Source organism: Diabrotica virgifera, chromosome 8 (assembly GCF_917563875.1).
Source record: "Diabrotica virgifera virgifera chromosome 8, PGI_DIABVI_V3a".
Lineage (NCBI taxonomy): Eukaryota > Metazoa > Arthropoda > Insecta > Coleoptera > Chrysomelidae > Diabrotica > Diabrotica virgifera.
The window spans coordinates 63688939-63705639 of record NC_065450.1 but is presented as its reverse complement, the minus strand read 5'-3'; the positions used below and the strand labels follow the sequence as shown (position 1 = coordinate 63705639).

Genomic DNA, 16701 nt, shown 5'->3' with positions numbered 1-16701 from the left:
CAATATTAGTATTATTTACATTACTTTTACGTGAAATACATCTAATTTTTCGACGTCCATAAAATACAGTGAGTAAAATTCAAGCGATACGTGTTTAACCAACACCGTTGTAAAATTTTGTTTTCCAAAATAGTTCTCAAAATTTAACCAAAGGGATTTATTTCTGTTTCGTGATTATTACGTGAAATAAACGTACCTTTGCGATGTAACCGACATTCACACCTATTATAAAAAACATGTACTATATTCGTCATTATGATTTTATATTATTCTAATGTCAAACATGTATAAAGGAAGCCCTAATATATAGGTGAATGATTTGGCACTGAAATACGTTTTTTTTTTCACGTCATAAATCACCGAGTTACGTATTAGTTGAAATTTGCCGTAAATTTAACGTAATCATCACGTAACTGGGCTCAAACCTGTTTGCTGGGTGGCTTCTAAAAATTGCAAGCCAGATGGATGCTGAAGCGAAGAAAATACGAGAGAATTCTAAAACTTGCAATTCACGACCCTGTCTGTTCAGCTGGTAAATTCCAACGGAAAATGGACCTATGTTACTCAAATGAGTAAAACTAATATAAAATAAAATAAAAATGTATACCATTTTTATTCAGTTGTAATGCGGCAAAACTGTCTTATTTTCCAATTAGTACAGAGAGCGCAAACCAGCTCTCTAAATCGACGATTTTCGACTCTAATTGGAGTCATCATCAGAGAGGCGTAGGTTTGCTGCTCTCTGCCCCAAGTGAAGAAACTCCGAGAGCCTATCCCTGCACTGCAACTGACGTGCGGGGATAACTGACCTGCACATAGGTCCATTTTCCGTTGGAATTTACCAGCTGAACAGACGGGGTCGTGAATTGCAAGTTTTAGAATTCCCTCTTGTCTTCTTTGCTTTAGCATCCATCTGGCTTGAAATTTTTAGAAGCCATGGAGGTGTTACCATGAAAATGGTCCAACAAGTTTTCAATTAAATATCTTTTAGGAATATTTTTAATATTTTTCAATATTTTAATATTTCTAGTAGGTTGAAAACTTTGACTTTCAGTTGCCAGATGTCACTAGACACCTACTCCATAAACGTCAGTTGCAGTGCGGGGATAAGCTCTCGGAGTTTCTTCACTTGGGACAGAAAGCAGCAAACCTACGCCTCTCTGATGATGACTCCAATTAGAGTCGAAAATCGTCGATTTAGAGTGCTGGTTTGCGCTATCTGTACTAAGTGACAAATAAGACAGTTTTGCCTTCGCAATGCAGCTGAAAAAAAAATGGTATACATTTTTATTTTATTTTGGAAAAAGTTGTACAGTCAGCCAGGACCCACCCAGGGTTGTAGGGCTACGTGACGATGATAATGATGATAATGTTTTCAATGATCCTAGATAAAGCAATGGTCACCATTTGACCCTCATATATTGGACGGTCGATGACAACTGAATGGTAACCGAAATCTTGAAAGAAATCAGAACTCAACTATCAGTGCAACTGGAAGTACCAATTTGTACCTATTCCCTAACAACACAAAACATTCCAGGAATGTACTGTCAAAGTTCTATTAATGTTTGAATGTCCTGGACATTCAAGGAACATTCGGTGAACATCTGATTAAATTATTGGTGGAATGTTACCACAAGACATTCTATGAACATACTACCAATGTCCTATATTTTAAGAGAGGCCATTTATTATTCAATTTGCGTTCATTTTGAAATTTGCCGCACGTGTATCTATGTAAGATGCAATCCAAACCACGTGACTTCTGGTTGGCATACAAAAAGTTACAGAGGTTATGTTTGTAATATCTATTTTTCATTGTTTATCGTCGTATTTTGTCTATTTTGGATTCATTTGGATTTCGTTTGCTGTATTTTGTGAACTTTATAAACTTTACCACAATGCAAAGTGATTATTTAAGGAAATTATTATTGGAAACTCCAGATGTTGGAGAAAGGTAGGGGAAACAATTTTTATTTACTGTTCATTTTTTCCCTGATATTTATCAATATTGATGAATTTTGCAAGCAATAACACTATTTCTTTTATTGTTTTAGATATTTATTGAAGCTGAAAATAATTGGGAATTTAAATCCATATACAATTCGGTCAGAATTGGATTTTACAATAAAGTGCATTCCACCAAATTACTATTATAGGTATTTATATATATCTGGTGGAGTCTCACGGTAACTATTCTAAGCAGCAAATGAAAGCATACAAAAGCCTTCAGGCACATAAATATTTTACAGTTGGATTTGTTTTTAAAGTTGGAAGTCACGAGCAACAACTTCATAAGTACCTACAGGAATATTGAGGAAATCCAGCTCCTCGATACTACTGGGCAAACTAGAAGATTGAAGAGGAGAAAGCCTTTTGAACTAGTTTGAGTGATAGTGAAAAGCAGAGCATATAGTGCTTGTGTGCCTGTCTATGTTGGAATAGTGCACGATCTTGTTAGATTAGATAAGAGACGCTATGGGGTAAGCTCTTTATTTTAAGGAACAGTAGTAATTTAGGTTAAATTAAAATTGCTCATTGGTCAGTTATGACCAGATTGTAATTGTAATGTACAATTCAATACAATGAATCATCATCGTAGTGATGATTATGGAAAAAAATATATGACACGATTTTGTGCAATAAAAATGTTTATATTTATCAAGGATGTATTATTTGTTATGGCCACATATACTTCTGGTATATCGTCAATGATGTGACAACACCTCCTATCTGCTTTTTCATGAATTTTGTAGGAGACGAAAAACCATTTTTAGGGTCATCTCCTGTTTTCACATGTAAATTTTGACATGTTTTGTAGTAAATAGATAGTTGAATTTTGTACAAAACATGTCAAAAAATATCATATGAAAATTGGAGTTGATTGTAAAAAAAAGTTTTTAGTCTCTCTTACAAAACTCATGAAAAAACAAATCGGAGGTATTATGTCACATCAGCGACTATGTCAGGGAATGTATAAAAAATATACTGTGAATGTCCAAAGAACATTCGTAGACATTCATGGAATGTTCCAACAAGACATTCAAGGAATGTTTAAAATGCTGACAGAGGACTTTCCTGGGACATTTAGGGGACATTCTTGTGCTTTTGAGGACATTCCAGGAATATTTTCAATATCCTGTGTGTATATTCTAGGAACTCACATGGAATGTTTGGTGTTATTAGGGTTGTTGGCTATAGAAACAATACGTAGGTACACATTGGTACTTCCGGTGGCACTGACAGTTCTGATTTCTTTCAAGATTTCCCAGAAATAGTGTAAGAAACCAGTGTGGAAGATATTATCGAACGTATTAAAGGCAAAATTAAACATAGAGATGGTGGGACATGTTGGAAGAATGAAAGACGACAGATGGACAAAAAAATTGCTTGAGTGGAGACCACGGTCAGACAAGCTAAGTCGAGGAAGACCTCCAACGCGATGGACCGAAGACCTCAAAAGAACGGTGACCAATGGCCAATGGGATAGCAGAGGCGCAGAACACAAGAAGATGGAATTATCTGGAGGAGGCCTAGGTTCAACAATGGACAAATCAGGGCTGATTCATGATGATGATAATGATGATGATGATGACGATGATGATGATGATGAATACTTACCGGTGCTGCTGCAAATATATGTTCAATATTCCACACGTGTGTGTTTAATGATGAAAAATCTTCGGAAAATATTAATTTTCCTTTACATTGTTTTTCTCCTTCTACGTACGTTTTGGATTTCTGACAAACTTTGTTATTATTTTTATTTGGCTTAGGTTTCGGTATCGGTTTAGGTTTTGATATTGGTTTCTCGGATGTAGTTGTAATTGGAGAATCGTCTTCAGTACTTTCATCGTAACCTGTAGATTCTGAAGGAGGAGTGGGTGAAAAAGTATTTGTATTATTTGGTTCCGTGATATTATTCCATAAATCAACTAAAGTCTTGCTTAAATCTGCAGAATTTCGTTTGTTCGGAATAATTTCTAAAAAAAGAACAATAATTAATTAAAACAATAATACTAGATCCTTTATAAAAGGTGTATTAGCCCAGTCGGGATAGCATTTGACCTTGTATTAGGAGCTGCCCCAAATTTTATTTTTCTAATCTTTAGGGAGGGTCAATATTAGTATAAATTTAAAATCTCGACTAAATTCCACTGTTGCGTTAGCCGCCATCTTGATTTTAAACGAGAACCGTTTTTGCTCAATATCTCCGCCATTTTCAATTTTTTGACAAAAAGTGTAGAAACTGAAATTGTTGAAAATGCGATTTTCTATAATTTCATTCATTATAATTTTTTTCGTGCGGTCGATATTTTCGGAGTTATGAGGGGAAAATAGTGACAGTTGTAGCATAATTATTGAATTATTGAATTATCTCGTTTATTATTAGTTTTACAACAAATATTTACCTTCACAAAAATGAAGAAAATTAAATTTTGTACAATTTTGATGCCGTTCATTTTTTTCATAAAATCAATATTTAAGGTAATACGTATGTGGTAAAGGTGCGAGCGTAAGACCTGATTGATTTTGTAGCAATTGTTTTTGTTCAATATCTCCGCCATTTTCAACTTTTCGACAAAAAGTGTAAGAACTGAAATTGTTGCAATTACGATTTACTACAATTTTTCAAGAGAACCAGTGTCGGGTCTACAAGGGGGGAAATGGGAAAGTTCCCCCCAGCAGGGTCCAAAATTTAAAAAAAAATTGTTGGAACATCACGATATATTAGCTGACATAAAACTTAAAATATCGACAGACAAATTCAACCAATAAAACCCGCTAGTTAATAAAATTAAGTGAACTTAATGTATATAATGTCTTTTTATGTCTTTTATATACTTAGTTTGGTTGATGTTTCATTGGAAGTTTCAAAAATTGTATAAAATATAATTCTCCTTATTTTTGTTTATGTACAATTATGTAAATTTAATAATAAATGAGACAATTCAATAATTATGCCCATTATTTTCCCCCTTAACTGGGAGAATATTGATCGTATAAAAAAATTGTGCCAAAGAAATTGTAAGAAATTGCATTTCCAACAATTTTCTTTCCTACCGTGTATGTCGAAAAGTTGAAAATGGCGGAGATATTAAGCAACAACAGTTCTCATTTCAAATCAATATGGCGGCTAATGCAACCGCAGAATTCAGTCGAGATTTTAAATTTACACTACTATTGATCTCTCCTAAAGGATATAATTATAAAATTTGGGGCAGCTCGGACACAAAATTCAATTCAATAATTATGCTCCCCCACCACTTTTTACTATTTTCCCATGTAACTCGGAAAATATCAACCGCATGAAAAAAATTGTTAAAAAGAAATTGTAGGAAATTATATTTTGAACAATTTTAGTTGAAAATGGCGTAAATATTGAACAAAAACAATTGCTATAAAATCAATCCGGTCTTACGCTCGCGCCATTACCGCATACGTACTAACTTAAATATTAATTTTAGCAAAAAAATGAAAGAGATCAAAATTGTGTAGAATTTAATTCTCTTCATTTTTGTACATGTACATATTTGTTGTAAAACTAATAATAAACGAGATAATTCAATAATTCAATAATTATGCTCCAACTGTCACTATTTTCCCCTCATAACTCGGAAAATAGCGACCGCACGAAAAAAATTATAATAAGTGAAATTATAGAAAATCGTATTTTCAATAATTTCAGTTTCAACACTTTTTGTAAAAAAATTGAAAATGGCGGAGATATTGAGCAAAAACGGTTCTCGTTTAAAATCAAGATGGCGGCTAACGCAACGGTGGAATTCAGTCGAGATTTTAAATCTGTATTAATATTGACCCTCCCTAAAGATTAGAAAAATAAAATTTAGGGCAGCTCTTAATGCAAGGTTAGGCCTGTTATTCGTCTAACCCGACTGGACTATATTGAAAGATCCCTAAATTAGAATAATAGAACATCACAGAACGTTTTTAGGAATAAAAAAATCCATCATCAGTATTAAAAAAGCCAATAAAGTGCATATCTGAGCCACCAAAATGTTTTCGGTAAAAACCCTTTAAATGTTGAAAAGTATTACTGTTATGTTGAACTGTCAACAGTTTGTCTTTGACATCCTTCTAAGGCCCTTTTATATTCAGTTGCCATTCAACTCCAATATGTGAGGTTTCAATCCTCGTTACATATCAACCACGTCTGAAGAGTCCTCTGTAGCCCTGGGTAATATCCAGGACAGTGCCGGATTAACCATTAGACGGACGCTATATATCTACGCCTAGGGCCCGCGTTTCGCTCAAATGCATTAATTAATATTGACTTATTTAAGCAGAAACTTAAAAAAATGTAAAATGTTATATAAATCAAATAGGTCTAACGCAAATAAAGAAAAAATATGATGGTTAATTTATGACTTCTAATCAAACTCTTTTTTCTTCTGTCAAATATGTCTAATCATTACCTACATAAATTTGGTAATCAATTTTGCAAGCAAATTTTGCTTAGAAGCTGTTAATTATTTTGGTATGGTTCAAGAAATATTCGTCTTTTCTTTCAATTTCTAGCCACCGATGGGTCTTATAGTCCATTTACTCACGGTAAAATATTGCAAAACCTCCGGATTTTAAAGAACCTTTGGATTTTAAAGAGCTTAGATTGACATGAAATTTGGCATATGTACAGATAGCTAACATGTCAAAGAAAAAAAGGGATATTGTGCCGATGCGTGCTTTTGCTCTGAGGTTGAGTCCACCCCTTCTCGGTGGTGAAAAAATATACGGAAAACCTACATCCGGAAGTAGATAAACTGACTAATTCTAAACAACTTTTGATCAATAAAGTTTTTTCACTAAGTCAATACATTTCTAGGGTTTTGCGAGTGAACAATATGTTTCGACATTTTTCGACAAAAAAAAAACGTTTAAAAAAACAAAAATAAAGCTTTTTAACACTAAAGGTTCGGTGAGTTTTCACCGAACAGAGCTTCAATTTTTGGTTATTTACGTTGAAATATTCGATTTGGAATTTATTGAATAAGAATCTCTTTTTCATTAGCTGCAGCTCTGCTTATACTGGATCTACATACTTTACACATATTTCATTTTTTTACGTTTCTATATCTACGCTATATTTTTCCTAAGAATATTTTTTGGATAAAATACTTCATTTTTAACTTATTTGCGAAAAACCAAATAAGAACGTGTTTTTTGTGGAAAAATGAACATATTATTATTCACTCACAAATAACTCGAAAAGTATTGACCTAGTGAAGAAATTCTATAGAACAATAGTTACTTAAAATTAGTCAATTTATCTATTTCCGCACTTATTTTGAACGTATGTTTTTCCACCCCCGAAGGGGTGCACTCATCTCCAGGGCAAAATCACACATCGGCACATTATCACTTTTTTTCTTTGGCATGTGAGCTATGTGTATATGCCAAATTTCATGTAAAGCCAAGCGGTTCTTCTATTCGAAGCAAAAGCCGTGAGTAAATGGACTTTAATGACAAGTGGTTGCGAAATTCGGTTAAAAGACTAGTATACTAGATGGTGAGCTAGATTTGATGCTGTTAAATCAGTACCAATGTTATATAGGAAAATGAATAAGTACCTATCAAATAGACGAAAACTTGAGTACTTGGGCATGTGATGAGAGGGCAAAAATACTCAAAATTACTTAAAGAATACAAAATTAAAGAACTTAAGGGAATTGTTCGAATGCAGTAGTGCAGGGCAATTTAGAGCGGCAGTCAATAGGGTCCGCATTGCCATGATGATTTCCAACCTTCGATAGGAGATGGAACTTAAAGAAGAAGAAGTTCTGTTAACCATTATGTGGTCCAAAATTTTAGAACGTTTTAGTGCTGCTAGTAAACATTAAAAAATCCAACTATAAATTTATCAGATGCAGTTATTTTACTTAACTTTTTATAGCAAAGTAACAAGTAAAAAAAGAAAAATGATCTTTTTTACATTGTCGTAATTTATTTTTGGAGTAACTACTTCCCAAAACAACATAAATACATAGGTATCTGTAAATTTGTTTTAAGTAAATGGTCGCTATAAAGAGGCCTACTTCTTATGGCCGCCTATGTCCCCATGATGCCTTAAACCGTCACTGATCCAGGAATATTTGCAACATCACAAGATTTTATTAACAACATGTAGTAAATTATAACACTTTTTTAAACATTTTTAACATTTAAAAGGTTTTTACCCAAAATATTTTGGTGGCTCGGGTATCCACACTATTGGCTTTTTTAACACTGATGATCGATTGTTTAAGCGAAAACGTTCTATTATGTAATGTAACTCTTATTTAGGGACTACTAATTATATCTTTTACAAAGGATCTAGTATTTTTGTGATCTATGGTATACAGCCAGCTACAGCAATTTTTTTTTTTCATTGTAGTGCGGCCGATATGTGAAACAATTGCACATTTAATGATACAAGCATATAATTTGGACCACATATTATACTACACATACAAAGGTTCAAATCAAGATATGAGGCCATCTCAGTTCTTGTTCCTTTTACAAAAACGGCGGGCATTCAAAATGGCCCCTTTACATATGTGTTTAATAGTACCATAACTTTTGAACGAAAAGACCCAATTCAACCAAAGGACCAGGGAACACTCTTTATGGAAAAGTGGTCCCGGTCAAATTTGATGAACGTTTGGTCAATGATACTTCTTGATATGTAGATTAAAAAAGTCCATGGCACCTGGGTCTGAATAACTACTATTCTCGAGTTACAGCCTTCTGAAGTTATTGGATTCGGGTGCTCGGTTTACGTTAAGTGCACTAATTTACGGTCAAGTGAACGAAAATATTTATTATTAGAAGAAGAGAAACTCATGTTCTTCATACATACTTGCGTATTGTATATGAATTTGTGGTCAAAAATAGTTGGATCGTATTTTATTCTTCAGAAAACGTCCGAAAAGTCTTCAGAAAACTAAAGAAGTGCGGTATAAAATGTGCTGCTAGATCGATATAAGCATTATCATGTTTTCACGAATGCTTCTCAGTTATGCAATACCAGCAAAACTGCAGCTCGGCTTTATCTTTAGAAAACCACTGAACAGTGGCGGATCTAGGGGGGATAGGGGTAATTCCACCGGTAACATGTTCCAGAATTAATGAAATAACTTTATTTAACGAAAATGAACGAGATTGAGCCATCAAAACACATTTATATCCAAAGAGCGGATAGTGTGACGAAAAGACGTAAGTCCAGAGCACTGGCGCCCATATAAAAATTTTTAGGGGGGTGGCAAACGTGAAGATGTTGCACATTATATTTTTTATACTTTTAATCACCATATATAATTCAAAGCACCCGAAAAGCCAGGAGGTTCACGGCCCTCCTGCCCATGGGTATGGGCACCCATGGCCCAGAGTACGATTTAAGGACCAGAGAAGATGAGTTACGGTGTTAAGAGTACGAAATTGGAAAACCAAGGCGGAGGATAGAATGGAATGGAAGCTGATTCTCGAACAGACCGAGGTCCACCAGGGGTTCTACAGCCAATGACGATGATCTTTTTAATACAAAATATTATGGAGAATAATTTTGTAGGGTTATTTTTATAACAACTATAATATTCATACTTAGGTATAATCATATAGAAGAAATGGTCAATGGAGAAGGCTTCGTAATCATGATTTTGCTAACTTTCCTGTTTTAGACTTAGACTACCTAAAAACCTTACGATTGGGATATATCAAATTAAACTGGAACAATCTTACATACAAGATAAAATAATAAGAGAAAATGACGAAGAGTTTCAAATTGATAAGAATATGGATAAACAGGGATTCATAAGAGTTCGAATATTTTCTAGGTTTCGGCAAGCTACAAAACCCCAAGTATTCATTTCCTATATGATTGATGAAGATGAGCCTGTAGAAGAACCGATTAACGGGTACTACTCTACCTGTCAATCTGGTGCGAGAACTGTAGGTACTTGTACTCATATCACCAATGTGTTATGGTTTTTAGGCTTTGCAAGACATCAACCCAATGTTAAGTATCCTGATAGGTCGTTAGTTAACACGACGTATGATGCATCTAACCGAAATCAGCAAAATGCGAATCATACGTCAACATACGAATAGTCGAAGATGATTTAAACCCGATTTTTCCATAGACAATTGTAATTTTTATTTAACATTTACAAACTACCATTTACTTTGTTTTTTTTTTGTATTGAAATCAAGTCCATGTTCTCTACCTGTCTTATATCTGATATCCGGGACAAGTTTCATGTCAACTAATGTATTTTTTTATGTTTCAACAATTTTTTCTTTAATCATTCTGGAACATGTTACGAGTGGAATTACCCCCATCCCCCTAGATCCGCCACTGTTCAGTAGTTTTCTAAAGATAAGGCGGAAGTGTAGTTTTGCTGGTATTCCATAACTGAGAAGCATTCATGAAAACATGATAATGCTTATATCGATCTAGCAGCACCTTTTATACCGCACTTCTTTAGTTTTCTGAAGACTTTTCGGAGGTTTTCTGAAGACTAAAATACGATCCAACTATTTTTGACCACGAATTCATATACAACACGCAAGTATGTCTGAAGAACATGAGTTTCTCTTGTTCTAATAATAAATATTTTCGTTCACTTGACAGTAAATTAGTGCACTTAACGTAAACCGAGAACTCGAATCCAATAACTTCAGAAGACTATAACTCCAGAATAGTAGTTATTCAGACCCAGGTGCCATGGACTTGTTTAATCTACACATCAAGAAGTATCGTTGACCAATCTTTTATCAAATTTGACCGGGACCACTTTTCCATAAGGAGTGTTGCCTGGTCCTTTGGTATATAGGTTCTCTTTTTGATTTACAAGATGAATATGGTGAACCAGAAGAATCGGTTTACCAGAAGTTGTGTTTTTACTGGTTGTTTATGTAAAACTGTGTTTTTTTTTTCAATTTTTTCCCTCTGTATATATTAATTTTTCAAAATGGTAATACCGCAATTAAAAAGAGCGTAAACATATTTTGTAAAAAATATTTTGAACATTTTAGTTATGTTAATTACCATTTAATAAATGCATAACGTATCTTCACATGTACCTATGTGTGGCAGATTCGTGCAAATATTATAAGAATTATTGTGCATTTAATGGTAGAAGCACATAATTTGGACCACGTATACTACACCCATCAAGGTTCAAATTTAAATATAACTCCATCTTAGATTTTACCTTTTACAAAAATGGCGGGTATTCAAAATGGCGACTGTACATATGTGACAAATAGCAGGATAGCTTTTTAACGAAAATTCCGACGTCAACCAAATTTGGTATATGGGTTCTTTTTTTATGTGTAAGACCAAGGTCTTGAAACAGAAGAATCGATTTACAAGGAGTTGTGTTTTTCCTGATTTTTATGTAAAAACATGTTGTTTTTTTACTAATTCTTTCACCCTGTACATATTAATTTTTTAAAAAGTTAATATCGGCGTTGAAAAGTGTGTAAAAGTGTTTTTTAGGAAATATTTTTTGAACTCTTTAGTTATGTTAATTACCAATTAATAAATGCAAAACGTATCTTCATATGTACCTATGAAACTATGTGCGGCAAATTCGTGCAAATAATATAAGAATTATTGTGTATTTAATGGTAAAAGCATATAATACTGATCACACACACTACACATACAAAGATTCAAATTTAGATGTGAGTCCATCTCAGATTTTGTCTTCTACAAAAATGGCGGGCATTCAAAATGAAGTTGTCGCACATACGTACATGTGAAGATACGATATGCATTTATTAAATGGTAACTAACATAACTAAACTAAAAATTTAAAAATCTTTTCTAAAAACTATGTTTACCCTCTCTTCAATGACGGTATTACCTTTTTGAAAACTTAATATATACAGGGTGAAAGAACTGAAAAAAAAACAATATATTTTTACATAAAAAACAGTAAAAACACAGTTGCTGATAAACCGATTCTTCCGGTTCAAGACCTCGATCTTATTCATCAAAAAAAAACCTTAATGCAAAATTTGGCTTAAATCGGACTTTTCGTTCAGAAGTTATCGTGCTATTATTCACATATGTGTAGCCGCCATTTTGAATGCTCTCCATTTTTTTAGAAGGCAAAATCTGAGATGGCCTCATATCTAAATTTGAACTTTTGTATGTGTTAGTATATGTGGTCCAAATTATATGCTTCTACCATTAAATACACAATAATTCTTACAATATTTGCATGAATCTGCCACAAATAGGTACATGTGAAGATACGTTATGCATTTATTAAATGGTAATTAACATAACTAAAAAGTTCGAAATATTTCCTAAAATATATTCTTACGCTCTTTTCAATGGCGGTATTACCATTTTGAAAAATTAAAATATTTTGAAAAATAAAAATTAATATATACAGGGTGAAAAAAATGAAAATAAATTATTTACATAATATAAAATAGTTTTACATAAAAAACCAGAAAAAATACAACTTTTGGTAAACCGATTCTTCCAGTTCACGATATCGATCTTGTAAATCACAAAAAGAACCTATGTACCAAATTTGGTTGAAATCGGACTTTTCATTCAAAAGATATGCTATTAGTCAAATATGTATAGTCGTCCATTTTGAATGACCGCCATTTTTGTAAAAGGCAAAATCTGAGATGGCCTCATGTCTAAATTTGAACCTTTATATGTGCAGTATATGTGGACCAAATTATATGCTTGTATCAATAAATGTGCAATTCTTATAATATTTGCACGAATCTGCCGCACTATTGTGGATTTTTAATTAGATAAAACGTTTAAAATCGAATATGTATAACTTTGGCTTTAACGTTTTATCAAAATTAAACAAAATTTGAATTCGTTTATCTCGATGCTTTTTGTTCCAGAGTATTCCAAAGGATAGGATGTCGTACTTTGGAACAAGAAGCATCGAGAACGTAAAGGGTAATTTTGACGAAACGTCTGCAGCAATCTCACCTTCCACGGAAAACAAGCAACCGATGCAAGTACAATATATTAAATATTTTTAAATTTAACCAATAATAATAAAAAAGACTTACGATAAATATTTTCTGGACCTTCTGGACCATCTTCATATCGAACTTTGACAATTGGTAAAAAATTGTTGTTCGGATTTTGAGTCTTTTGAAGATTTTTGGTAAATATATTTGCTAGAAAGTAATAATTTTATTAACATTATGTACGGTGGCGTTAAAAACTGGTATAGGTTCGATATTATCCCGGTCTATAGACATTTGAAATAACAAAAATTGCCGGAAAGCCAAATTTTGGTGGAGAGCTGGGGTTTACCAAAACAAATAAAGTTTTAAAAATCCCGATCGATCCCATGTGTGCAACAAAAGTTATTCGGGGTCAAAATTCAAAATTTGAGATTTTCTCGATTTTTCTCGAAAACGGTTTTTATCAAAAAAAAAACTTCAAACCAAAGTTGTAGAGCTTAAAATTCTCCTTACCAAAAAAGTCCTTACGATTTTTTTCCTAAGAGTTGCCATTCCTGATATATCGAGATTCTCACATTATACATAATATTATGCACACGTTTCCACACCACCTGTCCTGTGAGGTAGTGTACTCGGCGCGTTTTTACCGTGGTTTCTCCTGTAGGCCTACTCCACTAACTGTTTTGACAATTTTAGGATAATTTAAGGAAACAATACCGGTCAAGTTATAGATATTACCTTATTATTGATATTGATTATTGATATTGCTATTGATTAATTATTGGGTTAACGATTGTTTATTAATTATTGTTGAAAAAAGTAGTTATTATTAATATGTAAACTGTAAGTTAAAGCATAGTTTTAAGTTTATGTACACTAAGTCATTTGTGTCTGACAGTAGTTAATTAATTATATATATTAATTTGTCATGTAGAAGTTTTTCAATAAAACTTAAAAAGCACCATTTATGATTTTATTCTATATATTAAAATAAAATCCTAAGCCAAGCCGCACACCAAAGAAACATGAAACGAAAAACATGAAACATGAAACGAAAAACATGTTTCATGAAAAGAAAACACTGCTAAAAAAATCTCAAAGTCCGCCTACTAATGAAACGAGTGTGATTCATGCTCATGACACATTTTTATTTTCGGAGAGTCTCATAAATCGCCGGATATATATTTGTTTAGCAGTGGTTTATTTCCATGAAACGTAATTTACGTTTTATGTTTCTTTGATGTGCGGCCGGGCTTAGGCAGGCCCGCACATCAAAGAAACATGAAACGTAAATTACGTTTCATGGAAATAAAACAGTGTTAAACAAATATACGTCCGGCCATTTATGAAACTCTCCGAAAATAAAAATGTGTCATGAGCATGAATCACACTCGTTTCATTGGTAGGCAGACTTTGAGATTTGTTTAGCAGTGTTTTCGTTTCATGAAACATGTTTTTCGTTTCATGTTTCATGTTTTTCGTTTCATGTTTCTTTGGTGTGCGGCTTGGCTAATAGGTTATGGGACCAATTTGCGCTACATATATTGCCACTGTGCTACAAAAGTGAAGAAAACAAAGATTGTTGAAAACTCTTCACGTGGTACCTATTTTTTGAGGTGTCTAAGAGAGACGTGTTTGCTGTTGTTCTATTTAATTATTTTACTCGACGAAATGTCTGAACAAGAAAAAGTTGAAATGAGAACCATTAATAATGTTTTTGTTAGCCCTGGTGCCCCAAATATCGAAAAATTAGATGGAAGACAAAATTACGAAATCTGGCAGTTTGAAATGAAAATGTTTTTGATAGATTAAGGTCTATGAAATTGTATAACTTAAAATGATAAAGATCGAAATAAAGACCAAAGAGAGTTAGCCAAACTAAGTTTATCGGTGAAACCAACTTGCTTAGCTCACTAAGAAAAGCAACTATCGCGAAAGAAGGTTGGGATAACTTAAAAAAGGCGTATCAAAATACCGGTTTAACTAAGTCAATGTTTATAAAAAGAAAGTTATATCGTGCAAAGTTAGAAGATTTTTCTTGCATTAGTGACTATATATCTGGAATACTTGATATTGTTCAGGAACTTGCAGAATTAAATATAGTGATTGATGATAGTGAAGTTGGGACATTGATGTTATGTGGACTAAAAGACACTGAAGAACAAGTTGTTAATGGATACTGTGCAACACATACAGTTATTAAAAGTGAAGAAGTCATAACCTTGTTGAATGATATTACTGATCGTGAGAAGTTGAGAGAAAATGGTGAGGATAAAGCTTTGTTTACAAAAAATAATTTTATCAAACCTTTTCTTTAATCCACTACCGAATTCGTCACGGCTGCTGAGTCAAAGGCCATATCCGGCCTAAATGTCCCAAGAGGAATTCCAAAAATTGGAAACCTAATTCCAAACCACCAACTGGTAAGGACCAATCTAAGGAGAATCATGGTGAAACTAATAACCTTTTATTTGCTCATACTGATATGTCTGTAAGTTCTCCAAACTATCAAGATATCTTGATAGTTGTGCTAGTAGACATGTGTATAATAATAGAGATTGGATGGTAGACTTTGATCCAAATAAAGATTCTAAATTTTATACAGCTGATAAGGGCACGTTATTGGCCACCGGAGTTGGAAATATTCCAATTGATTTAGTTAATTCACACAATAGTTTTATTAGTTCTGGTACAATAACTAATGTTATGTATGGACCCAATGCGACTGCAAATTTATTATCAGTAAGTCAATTAGCGTCTAAAGGTCATATAATTATGTTTAGTCAAAAAGGTTTTGATGTGTATGACCAGGACAAAGTTAGTATTAAGGGTACTGTAAAATTTACAGGCTCTGAATTTGGGGGAATTTATAAGTTGGACACTATTTCTGATACAGAAAAGTCTGAAAATGAAAATTTCCCTAGTACATCTAAAGAAACAGTTAATACTTGTAACAATATTGTTGAAGACAATTTAATGTCTGTTAGTAAAAAGAGTAATAATAATGTTTCCCTGTGGCATAAGCGCTTAGGACACTCGTACACAAAGAGTTTGGATTTGTTAACTAGTATGGCTAGTGGTATTGATTACCAAAATACTGAAATGCTTCCCTGTACTACATGTATAGAAGCAAATAAGACCAAAAAGAGTTTTCCAAAGGGACGTGCTACCTCCAAGCTAGAGTTAGTGCATGGAGGCTTGGTAGGTCCCATGTCAGAAAAAAGCTGGGGAGGGGCAAGATGTTTGTTTTTATGTTGACTGATGATTATACTCGTAAAACTTTTGGATATTTACTCAAGTCTAAGAGTGAAACTTTTTCAAAGTTTCAAGAATTTAAAAAAATCGTTGAAAATCAAACGGGGCTTAAAATAAAACGCTATAGGAGCGATAACGGTTTAGAATATTGTAATGCTCAGTTTAGAGCTCTATTTAAGGATTCAGAAATAATACATGAAACTACAGTGCCATACACTCCCGAACAAAATGGTGTACAGGAGCGTGCCAATCGCACGGTCGTAGAAAAAGCTAGGGCTTTGCTCACTGATTCTGGTTTACCTAAAGCTTATTGGGGAGAAGCAGTGGCTACTGCAATATATTTAAAAAATCGTAGCCCTACTACAGCTGTTAATGGTACTCTTCCTGAAGAATTATGGACTGGTTCCAAGGTTGATTTGAGTCACTTAAGAGTATTTGGATGTAAAGCTTATGCTCATATACCTAAGAATTTTAGAGGTAAATTTGATG

The 16701-nt window shown here is 33.3% G+C and overlaps 1 protein-coding gene across 1 annotated transcript in view; it reads right to left on the bottom strand.

Moving 5' to 3' along the window:
• The window catches only part of LOC126890170 (uncharacterized), a 106559-nt gene that overhangs the window by 21367 nt on the left and 68491 nt on the right, over positions 1-16701 (bottom strand). The window contains exons 13-14 of the mRNA XM_050659023.1: positions 13057-13167; positions 3622-3983 (exon numbers count right to left, since the gene is read on the bottom strand). Coding sequence (XP_050514980.1) covers positions 3622-3983; positions 13057-13167 — 473 coding nt within the window. The remainder of the gene's footprint in view (positions 1-3621; positions 3984-13056; positions 13168-16701) is intronic.